This window comes from Ahaetulla prasina, chromosome 4 (assembly GCF_028640845.1).
Source record: "Ahaetulla prasina isolate Xishuangbanna chromosome 4, ASM2864084v1, whole genome shotgun sequence".
Taxonomy (NCBI): Eukaryota; Metazoa; Chordata; class Lepidosauria; order Squamata; family Colubridae; genus Ahaetulla; species Ahaetulla prasina.
The window spans coordinates 14,783,961-14,808,663 of NC_080542.1; the positions used below are offsets into that span (position 1 = coordinate 14,783,961).

Here is a 24,703-nt window from a genome sequence, read left to right on the forward strand (position 1 = left end):
GCAGGATTTGTGTTTGCATTGAGCATTGAGATATGGTAAACATGTTTCCTTCTGATATTCTTCAAAGACAGAACTTTTGGAACAATAATAGTACTGATTACTGATGAAATATAGTCAGTGTATCTTCTACTCCATCGCTCAAGGGAATTTCAATAGACACCGACAAAACTAGATTAAGACATTGCATAGCATTAACATCTTCTCAGAAATACAGGACTGTAGACAAGGAGACAAAGCAGGATTTGCGTTTGACCTGTGATAGATTCTTGTCTTAATTGAGATAACCTTTATTGTAGTATCTTTAGATAATGTAAATGAGTGCCCAACACAGGCCCTTGGTTGAATGGTAACATAGAACTTGTTCTTTAAATTACATAATGACCATATATTACAGTGAGTTGGTTATATTTAGGACTCTAGTTTTATCTTTTTTTCCTACCATGTTAACATCTCCTATTTACAATTGCAAGCTCAGTAGTCCTCTTCCAGTGGTTCACAAGTATTATCAGTCTGGGGACTTAATCATTGCTGCAATTATTTATCAAGTCTTCTTTCTTTCCAATGAGATCATTTTCGAAAGCCTTCCTACTCGTGAAGTACTTGATCAGTACATGTAAGTACAGCTCTGCTGCTGTTCCTCCAGCTCCTCCTCTTATTTTCCTTATTTCTACCTGTACTGTTTTATCTATCTACCATTTTTCTCCTGAAACGTTTCAATTGCTAGCTAGTCAGTATGCTAATTTCAATGTCCATGGTTAGCCATTTTTAATTCCTGAAGTGGGAGAAAATCAGCTAGTCCAATCCCTTGAGATTAAATTGGGACAAATCGCACTTTCTATGACACTAAAAAGCTTGAAAAATTTAAAACTTGGAGATGCCCTCAGTATAATCCTGAGCAATAATTAAAACAGTAAGCCCTTCAATGTGTTTGATAAATTTCTCCAGTTTTTACAATTCCACGGTGGAAAAATGGAACTGACATCCTGCTCTTAGAAATATATATATATAGGCAAAATATAGACAAAAGTGAAATCAAATGCACCTTAGCATCCAAATTAGTCCTGGAAGAGATATTTTACCATGAATTTAAAAAACTTAAGTATAAAAGAAGAACCCTAAATAGAGAAGAAAGCAGGCTGCAAATGCTTTCTGGGTTCAATTTTAGCTGATCTCCTCTCCTCATCAGTGATTCTTTGAACAATCCAGCACAATTGTTAATTAAGAATTTGGCTCCAAACACCCAGAATAAACAATCAGCACTAGATTCATAACATTAAAAACATCAACTGTCTGAATCTGAAGCACTAATATTTGATGTCATTTGTAACTCTTACTGAAGGTTCATCACTCATAATTATCAACAAGCTTTGGCTCTGGCATTCGCTGTAAAGGAGATCAATGGACATTCTGAGATTTTACCCAATGTTAGCCTCGGTTTCCACATCGCTACCAATAATCTCGAGGAATATACAACGTATCTTTTAGTAATGGAATTTCTATCTACAAAAGATCAATTTATCCCCAACTACAAATGTAATGACCAGACCAATACGGTAGCTGTCATTGGAGGACCACGTACTAAAACCTGTCTCAACATGGCAACAACTCTGTGCAACTACAAGTTTCCCCAGGTGACAAGAAACTTGGAGCAAGTTAGAAAGTTCATGAGCTAGTTATTATTTTCACTTTCTTTACAATTTGCATGTTGATTATTCTTGTAAATTCTCTCTTTTGTTTATCTTTAAAAATTTTAACCAATATTTTTCTTTTCTCTTTATTTATTTTCAAACCTGCAACTGCCCCATATTCATCTACCTTGTAATTAATTTAGGTGCTGTTTCCTGTGGGTCTTCTAAAATAAACATCAAATCATCAGCAAAGGCCTGTAACTTATACTCCTCCTGCTTAATTCTCATAACGTTTATTTCATTATCTTGTCTGACATTTCTGGCTAACACCTCAGTATTAATAACAGTGGGGATAAGAGACAACCTTGCCTTGTGCCTTTCATTATGTTGAAATTCTCAGTCATGTCTCCGTTCATAATCACCTTTGCTGTTTCTCTGTGATACAGCATTGTTGGTAAATTTCTCTCCAAAGTCCATATATTTTAATTGTACAAACATAAACTGCCAATTTATTATTTTCAGATGTTGGGTCGTCATGATAACTCTTATGAGAAAGATTCCAGAGGCAAGAAATATTTGTCATGTAATGACAAGAATATTACCAAAGGCCAGTCACTTTGGTAACTTTGTTTCATGACCAGTATTAAACATCCATAACTCTTACTGTGGATTTTATGAAGCTTCTTTCTGTATCCCTCTCAAACTCAAGTATTGTATTAAGTTTAAAAAATGCATTCTTCCTTTAACTTTTTAAAAGTCTGTTTCCTTCCTTCCTATGTGCACCCATATTTCCCCAATTAGCTTACATATGGATCAGCTCCTTTGATGAATGATGACCAAGCAGGAATTTTTGTCAAATGGATGTTCCCTGATGAGATCCACCAACTTAAAGGAATACTGCAATTATTGTTACATTTTGGATGGACCTGGGTTGGGTTGATTTCTCGATATGAGGAAGATAGGGAGAGGTTTGTTCAAAAGAGTCTTTCCATGTTTTCAGCAAAAGGAATCTGCTTTGACTTTATAGAATGTCTACCCCAAATGATGTATGGTAGTCAAGCTGCTGAAATGGTGGAGAAGGCAGATAAAATATATACAGTGATCATGTGGAGTACAGTCATTGCAGTGATCTTTAATGGTGAAATGACGAGCATACTGACATTGAGGATGATGGTCTCTGTTTTAGATTCTGATGATATTCCCAAAGAGAGAAAAGCCAAAGTTTGGATCATGACAGCTCAAATGGAATTCACCTCTTTTCTAATGCAAAGACAGTTGCCCATTGATTTTCTCCATGGTGCAATTTCCTTTGCACTTCACTCCAAGGAGCTAGCTGAATTCCAACAATTTATGCAGAAGAGAATCCCAAACTTAGAAAAAGACGATGGGTTTATTAGAGATTTCTGGAAAGATGCATTTGAATGCTCATTCTCTAGTGATGTTAGAGATGAGAATGCTGAAAGGATCTGCACTGGAGAAGAAAAGCTGGAGACTCTTCCTAATTCTGTCTTTGAGACCACCACGGGTGGACATAGCTACAGTATTTACAATGCAATCTATGCTGTGGCACATGCTCTGAAGGCCTTGCATGCCTCCAAACTCAAAGCGGGTGAAAAAATTGTTGAGAGAAGATGGAAGCTTCAATCACCATGGCAGGTAACGTTTACTAATCCAAATGAGGAATCGTGTAAAATTATGTAATCATGTAAAAAATGTTGGCTTATAGGGGTTTTTTTTCTCCTTTACTCTTGAAAGTGTCTTTATTTATTTATATTTCATAATTTTTAACTGTTCACTTCCCTCCTCCCTACTTTTACACATACTTTTGAATGTTCATGGTGTTCTTTTACGCAAAACCTAAATTTTTTTAAAACCTATTATATTTTTTCAAATATTATCTGAATAATCTATACAATGAAGGTCATTTAGGCAAAAGTGGATGAAATTTGAAAATAAACTTAAACTATTGAAAATGTTTGGAAAAAACCCTAACAGATGAACTTTATTTTATGTATGAAATGCTATGTGAAGTATCTTGACAATTGCTTCTCAAGGAATCCAGTTAATATTTATATTTCTTTGTTTTTTTTGTTTTCATTCAGCTCCATCATTTTTTGCAGCACGTCTCTTTTAACAACAGTGCTGGAGAACAGGTTTCTTTTGGCCCCAATGGAGAATTGGAAACTGGGTTTGATGTTTTCAATTGGGTCACATTTCCAAACAAGTCCTTTCTGAAAGTCCAAATTGGAAAGATCGACCCCATGGCTCCCCCAGAAAAGCTCCTCACCATTTCTGCCAAGGAAGCTGTTTGGCCTCTCATATTTAACCAGGTCTAATCTTTCACTTTTTTTGGAAATCATGTATTCATTGATCCACAGAAGTAAATAATTAAATCATAATCACAATCAAACTTGGGTTTAACAACTTCATTTTTTTGTTTGATGTATATGAACATAAACTACTAAGGTATATATAGGTGGCTTATAGTCTAAATACCTGAAGTATTTATTTAGTTCCAGTGCAACATTATTCCAGTACATAGCACAGTTGTAATCTCTACTAATCACTCAGTGCAGTGGTTCTCAACCTTTATAGTGCTGTGACCCCTTTAATACAATTCCCCACAATGTGTCGACCCCAACTGTAAAATTATTTTCGTTTTGAATTTATCGTGCCTGAAGCCGTATTGGCTAGCGATCTGAACTGCTTGTGATTGCCTTGAGGACGGAGGCATTAAAGCGGAGACTCTTCCCCTATTAAGTTTATCGCGCCTGAAGCCTGATTAGGCTAGCGATTGGGAGTGATTGCAGCTGGCTTGAGAGGGAGACATCAGAGCAAAGATTTTCTCTCTTTTTTAATTTATCGCGCCTGGATTCAGCTAGCAATTTGAAGAGCCTGCAGCTGGCTTGTGGAGTCAACCATTGGAGCATTCTTCGACTCGCAAGTATAGTTCCCATATTTCCGATGGTCTTAGGCGACCCCTGGCAAATTGTCATTCGACCCCCAACGGGGTCACTACCCACAGGTTGAGAACCACTGACTCAGTGGGTTATATTATTAAAATGAGCATTAGAAACTGTAAAAAACTATAAAATTAGATAAGATAAAGCAGTAAGATAAATGGCAAAACAGAATGCAAAAATATATAATGAAATAAATCCTAGAGACGGACAACAGTAGGCAATTAAACTAATTAATTACTTTTATATACAGTCTCAATGTGTGGTATATAAGATGTCATTTTTGGAGAAGCCTGATTATAAACTTAACAGTTCAAGGTACATATATATATGGGCCCTGAAGGAAATAGAATTATTTGGTTTTTTTGAGTCCTAGTATATTATTATTATTATTATTATTATTTATTAGATTTATAAACCGCCCTTCTCCCGAAGGACTCAGGGCGGTATACAGCCAGAATAAAAAAAAGCAATATACAATTAAAATACAGTTAAAAAACTTATTATACAATGTGGCCGAATTTAAAATAATTAAGAATCTAAAAAACCCCAATTAAAACCAAAGAGAAATTTAGAAGTTAAAACTAAACAATTTAAGAAAGCCCCGCACGAACAAACAGATATGTTTTCAGTTCGCGGCGAAAAGTCCGAAGGTCAGGTATTTGGCGTAAACCAGGGGGGAGTTCGTTCCAAAGGGTGGGGGCCCCCACAGAGAAGGATCTTCCTCTGGGGGCCGCCAGCCGGCATTGTCTGGCGGACGGCACCCTGAGAAGGCCCTCTCTGTGCGAGCGTACGGGTCGGTGGGAGGCATGAGGTAACAGAAGGCGGTCCCGTAAGTACCCAGGTCCCAAGCCATGGAGCACTTTAAAGGTGGTTACCAAAACCTTGAAATGCACCCGAAAGGCAACAGGAAGCCAGTGCAGTCTGCGCAGGAGAGGTGTCACATGGGAGCTACGTGTGACTCCCTCTATCACCCGCGCAGCTGCATTCTGGACCAACTGAAGCCTCCGAGTGCATCTCAAGGGGAGCCCCATGTAGAGAGCATTGCAATAATCCAGTATATCAATTTTGTGAAGCAATATTTCTATGTATTGAGCCCTTGCTGAGCCATAGAATGGACAATTGAGTAAGGCATCTGAAGTAGTCAGGTGTCTTTAACTACATTTGAAAAAAAGGAACAGCTAAGCAAGTGTTTCTCCAACCCAGCAAATTTATGAGGTGTGGATTTGAACTCAAAATTCCGGCATACTGGTTGGGGAAATAAAATAATAACTTTGGAGGTATTCTACTCCAACCCCACCTCCCCAACTCAGGAAACCTAACACCATTTCAGACCAATGGTTGTCCAATCTCTTCTTTAAGATCTCCCTGTGTTGGAGGATCCAGAATTTCTGGAGGGAAGCTGTTCCACCGATTAACTGTTCTGTCAGGAAATTTCTCCTTAGTTCTAGGTTGGTCCTCTCCTTGAATAGTTTATGAGGTGTGGATTTCAACTTCCAACTTAGGCATCAGTGGTGGGTTTCAAAAAATTTTTACTACCAATTCTGTGGGTGTCACTTGGTGGGAGTGGCAGGGGAAGGATACTGCAAAATCCCCATTCCCACCACACACCAGGGGAAGGTTACTGCAAAATCCCCATTTCCTTCTGATCAGGTGGGACTTGGGAGGCACAGAATAGATGAGGGTGGGGTCAGTCAGAATTTTTACTACCAGTTCTCCAAACTACTCAAAATTTCCGCTACTGGTTCTCCAGAACTGGTCAGAACCTGCTGAAATCCACCTCGGTTCAGCATGCTGGTTGGGGAAATAAAAGAATTACTTTGGAGGTATTCTACTCCAACCCCACCGCCCCTACTCAGGAAACCCTACACCATTTCAGACAAATGGTTGTCCAATCTCTTTTTTAAAATTCTCCATGTTGGAAGACCCAGAATTTCTGGAGGCAAGCTTTTCTATCGATTAATTGTTCTGCAGGAAATTTTTCCTTACTTCTAGGTTGGTCCAAACCTAGATTAGTTTCTATCAATTGCTTCTTCTCCACCTTCAGGTGTTTTGGAAAATTGGTTGACCCTCTCTTTTTTGTGGCAGGCCCTAAAATATTGGAACACTGGTATCATGTCATCCTAGTTCTTCTTTTCATTGAACTACACACATCCAATTTCTGCAACTGTTCTTCATATGTTTTAGCTTTCAATCTCCTAAACATCTTTGCTTCTCTTCGCTATACTCTTTCTATACTCTCCACATCTTTTTATATTGTGGCAACCAAAACTGGATGCAGTATTTCAAGTGTGGCCTTACTGAGATATTATAAAGTGGCACAAATGCTTCACCTGATCTTCCCTCTATCGCTTCATTATTGCAGCCAAGGACTGCGTTGGCTTTGTTTGTCAGCTGCAGCATTCAGGGATTAGATGTTCATACCTCTTTTAGTTGCTGAGGTTTGAGAAAGAAATTAGTAAAAGGAGTGTTTTGGTGAATTTGGTTTGATGAGGAAGTGAAAAGTTTGGGTATATGTAGCTGATGAAATGAATACTCCCAACCTATAAGTCCTTCATGTGAAAGAATTCTGATTTTATTTATGAACAGACTTTGCCTCTTTCCATCTGTAATGAGAAATGTCCTTTTGGCTACAGCAAGGTAAAAATAGAAGAGAAATTATCCTGCTGCTATGACTGTAGACAGTGTCCAGAAGGGAAGATAGCTGACCAAATGGGTAAGCAAAAGAATATTCTGAATAAATCAATAATTTAAAATATATAATTGGGGTTGAATTTTTAAACATTATTATAACGATTGCAAATCTTGAGCTGTCTGATAGATTGTATAGATGAGCAATGAAAAACGTGAACTACTTGTTTCTAATTCAAAGTGATATTTAATGTATATAGAGATTTTCAGTCATCCAAAGTCCTTTTTGTCCCAAGACTGCTTTTTCAAAAGACAACTGGATTTCCTTTCTTTTTTTCCTTCAATACATTTTATTTCTCATCCAAGAGGCTTCTTCAGTTTTGAATGACAGGCTTCACTGAGAACTGAAGAAGCTTTTTGAATGAGAAGCAAAATGTCTTCAAGGAAAAACAAAAACAGTCCAGTTGCATTTTGAAACAGCATTTTTGGGAAATATTTAATCCTACAATCTACCAGTTCACTTTAAATAGCAGAATCTCTCTTAAGGATTAATAGATTTCTCACATTTGAATTCGTCTTCGAATGGCTTGTAGATATTTGGCAGGTAACCAGTGCTTGTTGGTAAAAAATCCAGAAGTTTTTTCATTATATATTTTTGACTATAAGATCATTTTCCATCAAATTCAATCTCTTTTTCTTCCCTATTCCACTGGAAAGTAAAAGTGTCATATAAAAGTTTTGAGATAACTGTAAAACTTCAAGAATATTGAAACTAAATCATTGTATAATGATTTCATTTGAAATTATTTTGAGAAAAATAATATGAACTCATAGAGTCTTATTAAATCTAGTATGCTATTGCTTTTTCATGCTTAAAACCTATAATGGATCTGTGAAACAGTTTTATCTGTTTTTTCCTCCCAGACTTAGATGATTGTTTCCCATGTCCAGAGGATCAATATCCAAACAAAGGTCAAGATAATTGTCTTCCAAAAATTGTAACTTATTTGACTTTCCATGAGCCGTTGGGTATTTCTTTGGTAACGATTTCAGTTTCCTTTTCTGTCATCTCAGCTATGGTATTAGGAATCTTCATTAAACACAAGGACACTCCCATTGTCAAAGCCAACAACAGGAACCTCACCTACATTCTTCTCATTGCTCTCCTGCTCTCCTTCCTTTGCACTCTGCTCTTCATTGGGCAACCTGACCAAGTGAAATGTCTCTTGAGGCAAACTACTTTTGGCATCACTTTCTCTATAGCCCTTTCTTGTATTTTGGGTAAAACAACCATAGTAGTTCTTGCTTTCATGGCCACCAAGCCAGGCTCCAAAATGATGAAATGGGTGGGGAGAAGGATGGCCAACACAATCGTCCTATCTGTCTTCATGGCCCAGTTCTCCATCTGTGTAGTCTGGTTGGCAATTTCTCCCCCATTTCCAGATTCAGACATGCACTCCATGGTTGAAGAAATTGTTTTGGAATGTAATGAAGGTTCAACCACAATGTTTTATACTGTCCTTGGCTTTATGGGGCTCTTGACTGCTGTCACCTTCACAGTGGCCTTCTTGGCTAGGAATTTACCTGACAGCTTCAATGAAGCCAAATTCATCACCTTCAGCATGTTGGTCTTTTGCAGTGTCTGGGTGTCATTTGTTCCTACCTACTTGAGCACCAAGGGGAAATATGTGGTTGCTGTGGAGATCTTCTCCATTTTGGCTTCAGCGGCTGGATTACTGGGGTGTATCTTTTCCCCCAAGTGCTATATCATTATTCTGAGGCCTGATTTGAATAAGAAGGAGCAACTAATAAAAAAATAAAACTGATATTTATACCAGATCCCTTGAATGAAGCCCAATTCTTTACTTTCACCATTTAGGGCTTTTTTTTGTCTTGTTTTTGCAGTTTTTAGAATCTTCATTCTTCCCTCATATTACCACATCAAACTGATATTCAAGGCAGTAGCTTGACATATACAGAGATATTTAAGTTGCAGTCTATGACAGCATGAGAGATAATGCAGCATGTTTTAAAAAGTTTATTGTTAAATTATTCTGATTTTAATTTTAATCTTATTGATTACATTGTATACTGGTCTGTCCACACGTCATCTTTAATGAAGCCTGCAAACAAGCGTCTCCATTTCCTGCGTTGGATGAGGAGAGCACATCTTTCTCCTTTTGCCTTGTCTCCTCTTTACAGAGGCATAATTGAGAGCATTTTAACAAAGTGCATCACTATTTGGTTTTGTGGCAGCAGTGCCTTAGATAGAAAGTCCATATAGGTAAGGACAGCTGAGAAGATTATAGGAAGCTTGCATCCTGTTATTCAGGATCTGTTTATGTGTGCCATGTGCTTAGAGCTCAAAGCATTGTTAAAGACCCCACACACCGACTTCACAGTCTATTGCTACCCTCTGGGAGGCAGTTTCAAAGTATTTCTAGCAGGACTACCAGATTCTGTAACATCTTTGTTCCCTATGCCATCCATCCAGTAAACCCACAAGATTCATTTTTCTCTCCATCCACATGTATACATCTGAGTGTATACATAGTGTGGTTTCTCTTTGTCATATTATATATCTGGGTATATGCATATTTATTTATTTATTTTGTCATGTTTACATTGTGTGGAAACCAGCATCTGCATTTCCTGCATTGGATGAGGAGAGCACATCTTTCTTCTTTTGTCCTGGCCCCTCTTTACAGAGGCACAATTGAGAGTGTTTTAACAAAGTCCTTCACTTATTGGTTTGGTGGAAGCAGTCCCTCAGGTAGAAAGTCCATATAGGGAGTGGTAAGGACAGCTGAGAAGATTATTGGAAGCTCGCTTCCTGTTTTTCAGGAAACTGCTTATGACCCCTATGTGCTTAGAGATCAAAGCATGTGTTTGTTGTGGTCTGCCAGCTGCCTGTGGAGCTGGCAAGGGAGTCAGACAGTGGTGAGGCTGAAGTGAGGCCAGGGCCATCAGGGAGTGAGGTGAGGTTTCCAGAGCCTCCAGAGTCTGATAGTAGTGAGGCTGAGGAACAGGAGGAGCCTGTTCCTGATGCATGCATGGGAAGAACTGCCAGAAGGCAAGAGCAGCTCAAGCAAAAAGGACAACTCGGGAGTAGGACCAAGAGATGATTGGCCACTCCCATAAGGCTTAAAACAGACCAGTAATGGCATTTGGGCTTTGCCGGAAAACAACATAGGTAGCTTGGTCTTCTGCTTCATCTACGTTTTGCATTTATTTTTGTGACTTCTGAACGTTTGCCAAGAAAGACCTTTGGCAGTTTGCCTAATTGGAACTAAGGTTTGTGATAGGACTGAGGAATTTGTTTTGGGAGGAATTTGTTTTAATTTGAGTTGAATGACACTGGGAATGAACTAATTCTCAGCTGTTCGAATAAAGTTTTTTTTTTTTTGATGGACTGAGTTTCCTACTACCTACTTTGGCCTGGGTCCGGGGTGAAATGCTACTGGATCGGACCGGATCGGGCGATACCAAGATTGATTCTGGTTCGCCAATCTGGTAGCAATCGCTGGCTGGCCATGCCTCCGAACCACTCCACGGCCCTCAGTCCAGCCTTCCAAAGCTGGATACTGGAACACCGGGAAGGCAGCTCGCCACCTGCTCGCCCTTAGGTCAGGGGCCGGGGCCCATTCCCCGAGGCCCCAGAGCTGCTGCCTGCCCCAACCGGGTCAGGGAATGCACCATTCCCCGACTCCGGCCTTTCCCTGGAGCCGTCGCCTCCTCTTCCTTTGCCCACTTGCTGCCCGCTTTCCGCCTGTTCCCCCTTCTCAGGGCGCAGGGATACCTCATTCCCCTGAGATTCCAGAGCCACCCCCTGCTCACCACCTGCCTCAACTGGGTCAGGGAATGCACCATTCCCCGACACCAGCCTTGTCCCAGAGCCGCCACCCGCTCTTCCTTTGCCACGCAGCATATACTTACTTTCTTCCAGCGGCTGGCTGACAGGAAAGGCAAGCGTCCAAAAGTTACTGGAGTCCCTCTCCTTGAATATGCCGCCACCATTGCTGCTGGTTCCATGCGCCGGCTGCGCAAGCGCACACCGTTTACTTCATTTATTTATCAGCAGCAGGTTGGATATGTGCTTGCACAGCTGGCGCATAGAACAAGGAGGCATATTCAAGGAGAGCAACTCTGGTAACTTTTGGACGCTTGCCTTTCCTGGAAGCCAGCCGCTGGAGGAAAGTAATTATATGCCACGTGATGAAGGAAGACCGGGCGGCAGCTCCGGAACAAGGCTGGTGTCGGGGAATGGTGCATTCCCCGACCTGGTTGAGGAGGCTGTGAGCAGGGGGTGACTCCGGGGCCTCAGGGAATGGGGTGTCCCTGAGCCCCGGCCCCTGACCAAAGATGAAGGGCAAGCAGGCGGCGAGCAGGTGGCAAGTGGGCGGTAGCTCTGGAGAAAGGCCGGAGTTGGGGAATGGTGCATTCCCCGACCCCGTTGAGGCAGGTGGCAGCTCTGGGGCCTAGGTGAAGGGAGAACAGGTGGTGAGGGAAAGGGAAAAGGCAGAATAGAAATTATCTTTTTTCCCCTACTGGGTTCTGTGGGCGTGGCTTGGTGGGGGGGGTTGTGACTGAGTGGGCATAGCTGTGAGTGACATTGAGTTGGCCACACCCACTCAGTCACAGGACACACCCACCCATCAAGCCACACCCACAGAACAGGTAGCAAAAAATTTTAGATTTCACCCCTGCCTGGGTCACAACAGTGTTGGAGACCCCCACACCCACTTCACAGTTTGTTGCTCCCCTCTGGGAGGAGGTTTCAATATATTTCTAGCAGGACTACCAGATTCTGTAACATCTTTCTTCCCTATGTCATTCATCGGGTAAACTCAAAAAATTCGTTTTTCTCTCCATCTACACATATACATCCGAACTAGACAGTGTTGTTTCTCTGTTTCATATACTGTGTTTCTCCAAAAATACGACCCGCCTTGAAAAGGAGCCCTATTACATGTTTGAGTCCATGCAATCAAATTAAGCCCCACCTAAAACATTAGCCCTAATTAAGACCCCCAGGGTGCAGGGGTTGGGGTGAAGCACACAGGTAAAAAATAAGCTAGGGTGGAGGTGGGGGTTGGAGCTGCCCTACTTACCAGGCCTCGCACACTCTGACACTTGCCTCACCTTTTTCTGCCACCACTTGTTCTTTGGCTGCTTGCATCACTCGCATGCATCACCCCGGCCACTTCACATTCCTGCCGGAAAGCATCTTCAGCCGATAACCAAGCTCCAGATTAATCCAGAGCTCTCTTATCGGTTGCAGATGACTTCCGACAGGCATCTGGAAGCAAAACAGAAGCCAGAGCAATGCCTGTGAGTGGCAGCAAGCAGCTGCAGATGAAATGGACCAGCAGCGAGCTAGTGTTGGAGGGGTTGTTGTTGCCACTCCTACGGGGTGAATCAATAATTAGAATCCTCCGAAAAGAAGGCCTAACCATTTTTTCGGGGGTCAAAGTAAATAAGACCCAGCTGTCGTGTCCCACACCTCCGCTGACGGCCGGGTCAGGGAAATCCGAATCAGGCTTGCCTCTGCACCTCTGCCCAAAGTCCTAGCAAAGTCCTCAGAGCAGGCAGGAGACCAGAAAGTGACTTCAGCAAGATAAGTTCGACTTTTGCCTGACTCAGAGACTGCCAGAAAGCAGATCCTTTATATAGGCCATGGGGTGTGGCTCCATGACTCAGCACTCATTAAGGCCTGCCCCTCCCTTCCTTCTGTTGCCTCCGCCTATCCAATCTTCTGATGTGAGGGTCACTCCAATCAGCTGTTGTTGGAAGTAAACTTTCCTCAGGCTCACATGCTGTGGAGGAGGGGGAGGGGTCTAGCTGCTCCGTTTGCCTGGGCATGGAGCCAGGGCTGGGGACGGGGGATGCTCCCTCCTCTGCAGCCTGCTTGGGCATGGAGCCAGGGCTGGGACCGGGAGGTGCCCCCTCCTCTGCAGCTGTGAAAATATTTGCAGATCCCTCGCATCCTGGACATAAACTGTTTCAACTCCCTCAAAACGACGCTATAGAGCATTGCACACCAGAACAACTAGACACAAGAACAGTTTTTTCCCGAAGGCCATCACTCTGCTAAACAAATAATTCCCTCAACACTGTCAGACTATTTACTGAATCTGCACTACTATTAATCTTCTCATAGTTCCCATCACCAATCTCTTTCCACTTATGACTGTATGACTATAACTTGTTGCTGGCAATCCTTATGATTTATATTGATATATTGACCATCAATTGTGTTGTAAATGTTGTACCTTGATGAACGTATCTTTTCTTTTATGTACACTGAGAGCATATGCACCAAGACAAATTCCTTGTGTGTCCAATCACACTTGGCCAATAAAAATTCTATTCTATTCTATTCAATAGTATCCCCATCTACAACTTCAAAAAAGCCAACTATGACCTCATAAACAACGATCTTTCATTTCTGGACTGGCAAAATCTGTTTGCAAACTGCATAACTGCTGAAGACCACTATAGAGTTTTCCTACTTGAAATCAATAGAGTCATTAAACTATATGTACCACAAATGACCACCATGACCAGGAAAAGCAAACTACCCATATCAATAAAAAAGCTTCAATCAAAAAAAAAAATCCCTCTGGAAAAGAAACAAAAAAGGCATTGTAGCAAATTTCAAAAACCGCTACAGAAATATATGCAACCAAATAAAAACTGAATGCACAAATTACCACACCAAACAAGAAGAGGACCTTCTGCGCACAAATTCCAATCGTGCCTTTTATAATTTTGTTAACAATAAACTTAAAGACTCAAGATCCATCCCACCACTAAAAGATTCTAACAACAAAGAATGCAATGACGAAACAGTTAAAGCCAACCTCTTCAACATTTTCTTTGGCTCAGTTTTTGTTAACTCCGATAACACATACCCGACATTCCACAAACGTGCCAGCAATGATCATGATGACTTAACTCATATAGATTTCACAGAAGATAACGTTGGAAAAGCTCTTCATAACTTAAAACCATCGCTATCTATTGGACCCGATGGACTATGTGCATACTTCTTAAAAAAACTTTCCATTAATATAGCAGAACCCCTAAATATTATCTTTGATAAAGCTTTCACTACCAGTTCCCTTCCCAAACTTTGGTCACTTGCCACAGTCATCCCTATCTTCAAAAAAGGAGACCCCAGCTTAGTCAAAAATTACAGACCAATCTCTCTATGCTGCGTCATCTGCAATGTCATGGAATCAATCATCAACCAATCCATTACCTCACACTTAGAAGCAAACAACCTACTCTCCAATAAACAATTTGGTTTCAGGAAAAAATTATCATGCAACTTACAACTTCTCCGCTGTAAAAACTTATGGACTACAAATCTTGATCAAGGCAAAACAATAGATGCAATCTACATAGACTTCTGCAAAGCTTTTGACTCAGTAGTACACGATAAACTTCTCCTAAAACTAAAATCCTATGGCATTTCAGGACTCCTTCACAAATGGATATCTGCTTTTCTGTCTAACAGACAACAAGTGGTCAAAATTGGCAATGCTCTATCAAATCCTGTTCCTGTCAAGAGTGGCGTTCATCAAGGCAGCGTCCTTGGACCAACACTCTTCATACTATACATTAATGATCTTTGTGACCATATCTCAAGTAATTGTGTTCTCTTTGCTGACAATGTCAAACTACTTAACACCACAGACAATGCATCTATCATCCAAAAAGACCTTGATCATCTAACCACTTGGTCTAAAACTTGGCAACTCCAGATCTCAACCAGCAAATGCTCAGTCTTACATATAGGAAAAAAGAACCCAAACACTAAGTACTCGCTTGATGGACATTACCTTACAGATGACCCCCATCCCATTAAAGACCTTGGAGTTTTCATGTCAAATGATCTAAGTGACAAAGCCCACTGCAAATACATAGCAAAAAATGCTCTAAGAGTTGTAAACCTAATCTTGCGTAGCTTCTTTTCCAAAAACACTACACTACTAACCAGAGCATATAAAACATTTGCTAGACCAATTCTAGAATACAGCTCACCTGTTTGGAACCCTCACCACATCTCTGACATCAATACAATTGAACGTGTCCAGAAATATTTTACAAGAAGAGTTCTCCATTCCTCTGTAAACAACAAAATACCTTATCCCACTAGACTTGAAATCCTGGGCTTGGAAAACTTGGAACTCCGTCGCCTTCGACAAGACCTAAGTTTAACTCATAGAATCATCTATTGTAATGTCCTTCCTGTCAAAGACTACTTCAGCTTTAATTGCAATAATACAAGAGCAACCAATAGATTTAAACTTAATGTCAACCACTTTAATCTAGATTGCAGAAAATATGACTTCTGCAACAGAATCATCAGTGCTTGGAATACTTTACCTGACTCTGTGGTCTCTTCTCATAATCCTAAAAGCTTTAACCAAAAACTTTCTATTATTGACCTCACCCCATTCCTAAGAGGACCATAAGGGGCGTGCATAAGCGCACAAACGTGCCTACCGTTCTTGTCCTATTGCTTTTCTTTTCTTCTTCCTATATATGTATTCATATATATATATGCTTATACCTTTATATACTATATAACCTTTCTGTATGATACTTACGTATATTGTTGTGACAAAAATAAATAAATAAATAAAATAAAATAATCAAGGAAAGAAGCAACTTAGAACTAAGGAGAAATTTCCTGACAGTTAGAACAATTAATAAATGGAACAACTTGCCTGCAGAAGTTGTGAATGCTCCAACACTGGAAATTTTTTAAAAAATGTTGGATAACCATCTGACTGAGATGGTGTAGGGTTTCCTGCCTGGGCAGGGGGTTGGACTAGAAGGCCTCCAAGGTCCCTTCCAACTCTGTTGTTATATTATATTAAACGAGCTCCAGATTGATGTCTTGGCACTCCATAACCTCTTTTTCTCCATCAGAGGTACCATCAGAGCTGCAGAGGCCTTTTCTGAAGCCTCTGATGGTCAAATGAGGCTGGGGGGCACTGCATGCATCAATTCAGAGCTCGTTTCTTGGCTGCAGAGGCCTTTCCTTGTTTGTAAAAAGAGGTTACTATTTGATTTTAACTCCCATTGGCTTATTTATTTATTATATTTATCAATTTCTTCATCAGAGGCACTGTCAGACCTTGGTTCACGACTGCAGAGGCCTTTCCTGAAGGCCTCAGATGGTGAAACAAGGCTGGAGGCACCACGTACATCAATCTAGAGAGCGTTTCTTGGCTGCAGAGGCCTTTCCTTGTTTGTAAAAGTAGATTACTATTTGGTTTTAACTTCCATTTGTTGATTTATTTATTACATTTTTTATTTCCCAAAACCTCATATAGTACCCTGGGCAATGTACATAATGTACATATGTACATAATAAAAAAAGGCCAGATACATTAAAAAAAAACATTAAAATGAAATCATATTAAATTACAAAGGTAGAAAGTAAATAGCAAAATAGGATAACAGACAGTCCACTTCAATTAAATATCATATTGTGTCATGTCATGACAGGTCATGTTATGTCATGTCATATTATGTAGCAGGCTCTGCTCTCTACGATATTGAAGCAGGACCCCAATGCTTTATAATACAAGTGCTTTATGTTTATTTGTTAGGATTTGTTAGGATTATAACAAGATGTAGTAGAAATAGAAGTCGACGTGTCACATAAAAATATATTGCTTGGCAGAGGTGTGGTGTTGCAAGCTTTCTGTAAAGCACAGGAATATTTCTACATGCTATTCTTTGTAACCTGTTCCAGAAACTATATGTGGTAAGAAGGGACATCGATAGCAACGTATGAATCAACATATGTATCCGGATGGTGTATGATAATGGTAGTCCATATATGGGCTTTTGTCTGTGACAACCAATTAGGATAACTTCTTCTTTCTGCTTATGATAATATCTGTAACCAAAAATATAAAAGATTATGCTTTAGCCTTGCTCGAAACTCAGACTTTGTTTTCCACGTGAGTGGGGGTCTGTGTCCTGTTTGCGCAAATAATAAATTAATTCTTGTTTCTCAAATCCTTCGTGGTCTTGTCTCCTCACTTTAAGACGTAAGTTTTCTTTTAAATAATTTTTATTTCCATTTTCCAACATCATATTTATGTACAAACTATTATCCATCATTAATCATTAATTTTTATTTATTACTGATTCAGGCCTGCCCGATTGCCGTTTCCTTTCTACACAACCTCCCTCTCTACCCTCTACTACTTTCCCATCCTTCATCTCCTTCACTTTCATCAATTGTGTTATAAATGTTGTACCTTGATGAACGTATCTTTTTCTTTTATGTACACTGAGAGCATATGCACCAAGACAAATTCCTTGTGTGTCCAATCACACTTGGCCAATAAAATTCTATTCTATTCTATTCTATTCTATTTACTACTTCCTCTCCTCCTTCTCCACTCCTCCCTTCTTCCACCCTATCTAACCTTCTTATTCCCCTCCTCCTTCTCTACTCTTTCCTACCTACTTTCTTCCCTCCTTCTACTCCTCTCTCCTTTTCTTCCTGAAATGGCAGTCGAGCATCCCCAATATCATTTAAATTTTTTTAATTTCATATCTTCAAAAATTACTGTACATTAATAATCAATCCATGTATCATTTTTCCCCCTTCCCCCCCTCCTCCCCCCCCCAGACTTCCCAGAGCAAATACCGGGTATTATGACCAACAGTCACAAGCTAAAGTATACAAAATATACATAACCTCCCACCTTTAAAAATTTAAAACTTTAGATCCCCTCACAATAAAAATAAAAAGTTAGGAAAGAATAATAAAAAAAGAAAAAAAAGAAAAGAAAAGAAGCAATACCAACTTCACATATTACTTCTTCTTACAGTCCATTTTTAAAATTAATCCATCTTCTCAAATTCAATTTATTTTTTCCACTTGTATATTCCTTCAAATTTCATAAGTCCATTTCTCAAATTACAGTCCATCTTCTCGAACTCAAATTTTTATCACTTATATATTTCTTCAATTGCCATAACATTTAATGTCCGTTCTTCTTACAGTCCATTTTAAAAATTAGTCCATCTTCAAGTTCAATTTTTTTCCCGCCCACTTGTATATTCCTTCAAATTTCATAAGTCCATTTCTTAAATTACAATCCAGCTTCTCAAATTCAAATTTTCATCACTTATATATTTCTTCAATTGTCATAAGATTTAATATCCAATCCAATATCCAAAATTTTTATAAAATGTTTTATAGATGGCATCTAGATCCTAAAAAATTATCGTGTATGTATCCAGATATGCAAGCAAAATGTTGGAGATGTAATTGTGATGATGCTACATATTTTCACATTTGGTGGACTTGTAAGGACATAAAGGCCTTTTGGATAAAAATTTGGTGGATTTTACAAAATGTTTTGAAAAAGAAGATAAAGTTCCTGCATAATTTTTCTTGTTGGGAATTATTACGGATTGTACAGTAATTGAGACTAAATTGATTTTAAACCTAATAACAGCAGCAAGATTACTAATAGGACAATACTGGAAGAAAAAAGAAGTACCTACAATAGAAGAATGGATATTGAAGGTTGCCAATTTGGCTGAGATGGCGAAGATATCAGCCTTTTTGAAAGACAATACGCAAGAAAGATACTTAAAGGAATGGAAAAAATGGATTGACTATATTCAACGTAGATATCAGATTAAGAGTTATCAGACTGTTTTTGAATGATTATGATGTATTATTCTTGATTGTTTTTGGGGGAAGTTAGGAATTGATGATTGTAGGGGTATAATTAAGTTGGGATGAAAATTTTTTAGCATATGTTTGTTTTATTTTTAACTATACCTTGTGCCCGTTCCGGGAAGTCGGGGGGGGAGGGGGGTTGTGAAGGGAGGGGAGAGGAGGGGGGGAAAGGGGGAAAAAATTTTGTAAAACTTTTTGAATAAAAAAAAAAAAAAGATTTAATATCCAATATTCCAATACTACTCCATCAATCAAATATCATTTCGAATAAAATCTCTCAAATATAATATTTCCAGCTTAACTTCATAACTTTTACTATCTATAAACGTATCAATTAAAACAAATAATCATTTAAACTAAATCCACAATATAACAGTAAACAGTTAAAATCATTACATCCACATTATCTAAATTCATAAATTTCACTTTCCATCCTTCACAATTGAATATTATCCCATAGATTTATACCATACAAATAGCAAATAACAAAAATCCTATAATTTATATCCTAAACAAATCAATTCCAAAAATTAACCATAATTATCATATTCACATCTTAAACATTCCTCCCCTCTCCCATTCTATTTTCCATCATTTCCAAACCAGTTAACTTAGCATCTAACAACAAAGGATTCCCACTCTTTAAAACATTAATATAAAAATGTCTCGCTTTCATAACTGAATTAAGAAAATACTTTCTACCTCTAAAATTCACTGACAAACCCATTGGGACTTCCCATCTAAAATATATCTGATATTTCTTAAACTCATCCACTAAAAAAGCAAATTCTCTTCTGTTTCTTAACATTTTAGGAGGAATTTCCTTCATCATTTTTATATCTTGTCCCAATATTTGAAATTTATTTTTATAAAAGGCTTGCAAAATTTCATACCTAACCTTTTTAGTTGTAAAATAAATAACCACATCCCTCGGTACTCTATTTTGTCTTGCCCACCAAGAATTAACATGATAAATTCTTTCAATATTAGTCTCAAAATCTTCTGGCTCCACACCCTTTATCTGAGCAAAGGCTTGCATAAAAATCTCCTTTAAATTTTCCTTCCTATTTTGTTTCAACCCCCTCACCCTTATAGCATATTCCATTAATCTATATTGTAATATTACTCTTTCTTCATCTGCCCTATCTACCTTTGCCTTTATATCTTCCATCTTATTATCTAAGTTCCAATTGTTTTGATTTTTTTGAATTTCTTCTAGTTTCCTTTGCAACTCTAAATTAGCTTTATTAATTTCTGCAAGATCATCCTGCATCTGAATACAAGAGCTTAATATTTGCGCAATTGCATCCTTTACCATTTTCATTTCCCTCTTCTGCTCTTCCACCACTTCCTTAAAATCCAACATCTCTTTCTCTATTTCATCAAATTTTTGATCTATTTCTAAAAAATGACTCTCCAAAAACTCCTGTAAAGAATTTCTTACTTCCTTTTTGATTTCTTCTTTTAATTTTTGAATCTGAGCTGAAGAGATTTCAAAGTTTTTAATGACTTTTGGCACTATTTGCTTAAAAGCCATTTTAAAAAAAAAATAGCTTAATAATGGATCAAGAAAAAGAAAGAAAAAAAATTTAGAAAAGAAAATTTCAAAAAACTTTTTTTCTGAATCACTATAATCCCAAAGAAGAAGAAAAAATATAAATCATAAGATTCTCGTTTCTTCCATTTAGTCAGTATCTTCCTATATATCTTCTATTTCAACACTAGCTGTTAGTAAGCATTTCTTTAACTTTCGTTTTCAGTACACACATTCCACAAAACCACCATTTGCTTTCTTCTCTCCTATCTTCGCAGCAAATATATCCTCAGGGGCTTGCAGTCTTCTTACAAACGTTAAAACTCCAGTTTCTGCTCCATCCACGTTACAGTCCATCATAAATCAATTCCTGCCGTGGAAATTGGACGCTTCGTTTGTCCGCCATAAAGGCAGAAGCCTCGCCCAGCCAGGAGCTTATCAGGCTATGGAAGGAGAACTCCTCCGTAAGCCTCAGAAGCTTTTTCTGTGGCTATATTAGGGTATCTCTACTTCAACCTAAATGCTCATCTCTCTCTTTTTGCCCAAAGGAGAGAATTCCAAGCTGTTGGACCAAGATTTACGATGTTCTGACAGCTCTACTGACTAGGGAGTTAGCAGCTAAATCATAGCTGCTTCTCCACGAAGCGGAGCCAAACCGGAAGTCCCCAAGACGTAAGTTTTCTATAACAATATGATCCTCAGGACATTTGACTTTCAGGTCTTTTAAGGACCTTCCAGGAGGATGACATGGTTGGGGCCAGCCACACCTTGAGAGCAAGAATGATTCCCAAGATAAGGCCAGGGCAGAAAGTGTTTTCCTGCTAAGTCCCACCTAACAAAATGCACAGGCTTATGGGATATGGGATCAATAAGGCCATGTACACCTTAAGTAATTGCTATCTTTTTAGTACCACTTTACAAGGTAGATCCTGTATTTAGAAAAAGGGAGAAAACTATGACCTCAACAGCTGTGTTTCTTTTTTTTTTCTAATTGCAGTTTGTTTTCTTCTTCTGTGCATAATACCTCACACTCCACCATTTAGTACTTTGCGTATTAGTTCCAAAGGTTCATAGCAGTGTTGTGTTGAGTATTGAGATATGGCAAACATGTTTCCTTCTGATATTCTTCAAAGACAGAACTTTTGGAACAATAATAGCGCTGATTACTGATTAAGTATAGTAAGTATAGTAAGTAAGTATCAATGTCTCTTCTACTCCATCTCTCAAGGGAATTTCAGTAGACACCAACAAAACTAGATTGAGACATTGCATAGCATTAACATCTTCTCAGAAATACAGGACTGCGGGCAGGGAGAAAAAAAGGATTTGGATTTGATCTGTGATAAATCTTCGTCTTAATTCCAGATAATCTTTATTGTATTATCTTTAGATAAAGTAAATGACTGCTCAGTCCAGATCCTTGGTTGAATGGTAACATAGAACTTGCTCTTTAATATTTATAATGACTGTATATTACAGTGAGCTGGTTATATTCAGAACCCTAGTTTTATCTTTTTTTCCTAACATGTTAATTTCTCCTATTTACAATTACAAGCTCAGTAGTTCTCTTCCAATGGTTCACAAGTATTATCAATCTGGGGACTTAATCATTGGTGCAATTATTTATCAAGTCTTCTTTCTTTCCAATGAGATCACTTTTGAAAGCCTTCCTGCTCATGAAGTACTTGATCAATACATGTCAGTATCCCCCTGCTGCTGCTGCTCCAGTTCTTCCTTTTATTTTCTTTATTTCTACCGTTACTGTATTATCTATCTTCCATTTTTCTGCTGAAATGTTTCAGTTGCTAGTTGGTCAGTATGCTAATTCCAATGTCCATGATTAGCCATTTTTAATGTCAGAACTAGGAGAAAATCAACTTGTCCAACCACTGGAGATTAAATTGGGACAAATCACACTTTCTATGACACTAAAAAGCTTGACAGATTTAAAACTTGGAGAGCCCTCAGTATGCCCTGAGCTTCTTCGCATTTCATCTCAACCAGAAATTAAAACACTAAGCCCTCCAACGTGTTTGAGAAACTTTTCTAGTTTTTACAATTCTACACTGGAAAAGTGGAACTGACTTCCTGCTCTTAGAAAAATATGGGCAAAATATAGACAAAATTGAAATCAAACAATACCTTAGCATCCAAATTAATCCCGGAAGAAATACTTTACCATGTATTTAAAATCTTAAGTACAGAAGAAGAATCTTAAATGCAGAAAAAAGCAGGCTGCAATTGCTTTCTTGGTTTGATTTTAGTTTATTGTTCCACCTTATCAATGATTTCCTAGTCATATAATCAAGTTATGGTTGGCCAGACATCTGTTTCTGTGTGTATGTATGCATGTATGTAGATATCTTCAGACAGTAGATATTTCTTTAGACAATAAACATGAGTTCATCTTCAGACAGTAGATATTTTAAATTAAATGTATATCTACTGTCTGAATCTAAAGCAGAAGTATATTCATGCAGTTTATAATTCTCACTGAAGGTTCCTCACTCATAATTACCAATACACTTTGGCTCTGGCATTTGCTGTAAAGGAGATCAATGAAAATTCTGGGATTTTATCCAACGTTAGCCTCGGTTTCCACATCACTAGCAACTATCTTGAGGAATATACAACTTATCTCTTAGCAATGGAATTTCTATCTACAAAGGATAAATTCATCCCAAACTACAAATGTAATGACCAGACAAATATGGTTGCCATTATTGGAGGACCCCGTATTAAAACCTGTCTCAACATGGCAACTACTCTGTGCAACTACAAATTTCCTCAGGTGAGTGAAATGTGGACCAAGATAGAAAGTTTATGAGTTTATTATTTTCAGATGTTGGGTCCTCATAATCACTCTTACAAAAAGGATTCCAGAAGGAAAAAAAATGTTATTTAATGAGAAAAGTATTAGCTATGAAGTTTATTAACAAAGTGCTGTCCTTGTTGCTTGATGAGCAGTATTAAATTTGTATATGTTAATTGGTTAAAAAAAAGTTTTTAGGAACTTGCCTTGCATACCCATTCAAACACAGTTCTTGTATTAGATATGGATATATGCAATAATCCTTTTTTTCCCCTAGAACACTCCCATTTAACTAGGTTCTTCTGTCTTTCCCTCACTTAGATCACATTTGGATCACCACCGTTGATGCATAATGACAACTCAGCACTTTTTGTAAAATGGATGTTCCCTGAAAATATCCACCAGCTTAAAGGAATTCTGTACTTACTGTTGCATTTTGGATGGATCTGGGTTGGGATGATTTCTCAATATGAGGAAGATAGGGGGAGGTTTGTTCAAAAGAATCTTTCTATTTTTTCAGAGAGAGGAATCTGCTTTGACTTTATAGAATGTCTTCCCAAAATGATGTATGGTAGCCAAGCTGCTGAAATGGTGGAGGAAGCAGATAGATTATATAGAGTGATCATGGGGAGTACAGTTATTGCAGTGATCTTCAATGCTGAAACTACAAGCATAGTGGCTTTGAGGATGATGCTCTCTGTTTTAGATTCTGATGATATTCCAAAGGAGAGAAAAGCCAAAGTTTGGATCATGACAGCTCAAATGGAATTCACGTCAATTCTAATGCAAAGACCATTGCCCATTGATTTTCTCCATGGTGCAATTTCCTTTGCACTTCACTCCAAGGAGCTAACAGGTTTCCAACAATTTATGCAGAAGAGAAACCCAAATTTTGAAAAAGACGATGGGTTTATTAGGGATTTCTGGAAAGATTTTATTTATTATTTTATTTATTTATTTGTCACAACATCATACAAAAAGATTATGTAGTATATACACATATAAACATATATAGGAAGAAGAAAAGAAAAACAATAGGACAGGAACGGTAGGCACGTTTGTGCGCTTATGCACGCCCCTTATGGTCCTCTTAGGAATGGGGTGAGGTCAATAGTAGAAAGTTTTTGGTTAAAGCTATTAGGATTATGGGAAGAGACCACAGAGTCAGGTAAAGTATTCCAAGCACTGATGATTCTGTTGCAGAAGGGTTAGGGTTAGGGTTAGGGTGCATTTGAATGCTCATTCTCCAGTGATGTTACAGATGAGAATGCTGAAATGATCTGCACTGGGGAAGAGAAGCTGGAGAATCTTCCTAATTCTGTCTTTGAGACCACCATGGGTGGACACAGTTACAGCATCTACAATGCAGTCTATGCTGTGACACATGCTCTAAAGGCCATGTATTCC

General features: G+C 38.5%; 1 protein-coding gene across 1 annotated transcript; it reads left to right on the forward strand.

The window, feature by feature from the left end:
• The first annotated feature begins 440 nt into the window (after positions 1-440).
• On the forward strand, positions 441-9,039 carry LOC131197973 (vomeronasal type-2 receptor 116-like). The gene is made up of 5 exons (XM_058182480.1): positions 441-613; positions 1,340-1,631; positions 2,430-3,284; positions 7,178-7,304; positions 8,144-9,039. Exons 1-5 carry the CDS (start codon positions 441-443, stop codon positions 9,037-9,039), a joined length of 2,343 nt encoding a protein of 780 aa, XP_058038463.1.
• The last annotated feature ends 15,664 nt before the right edge of the window (positions 9,040-24,703 follow it).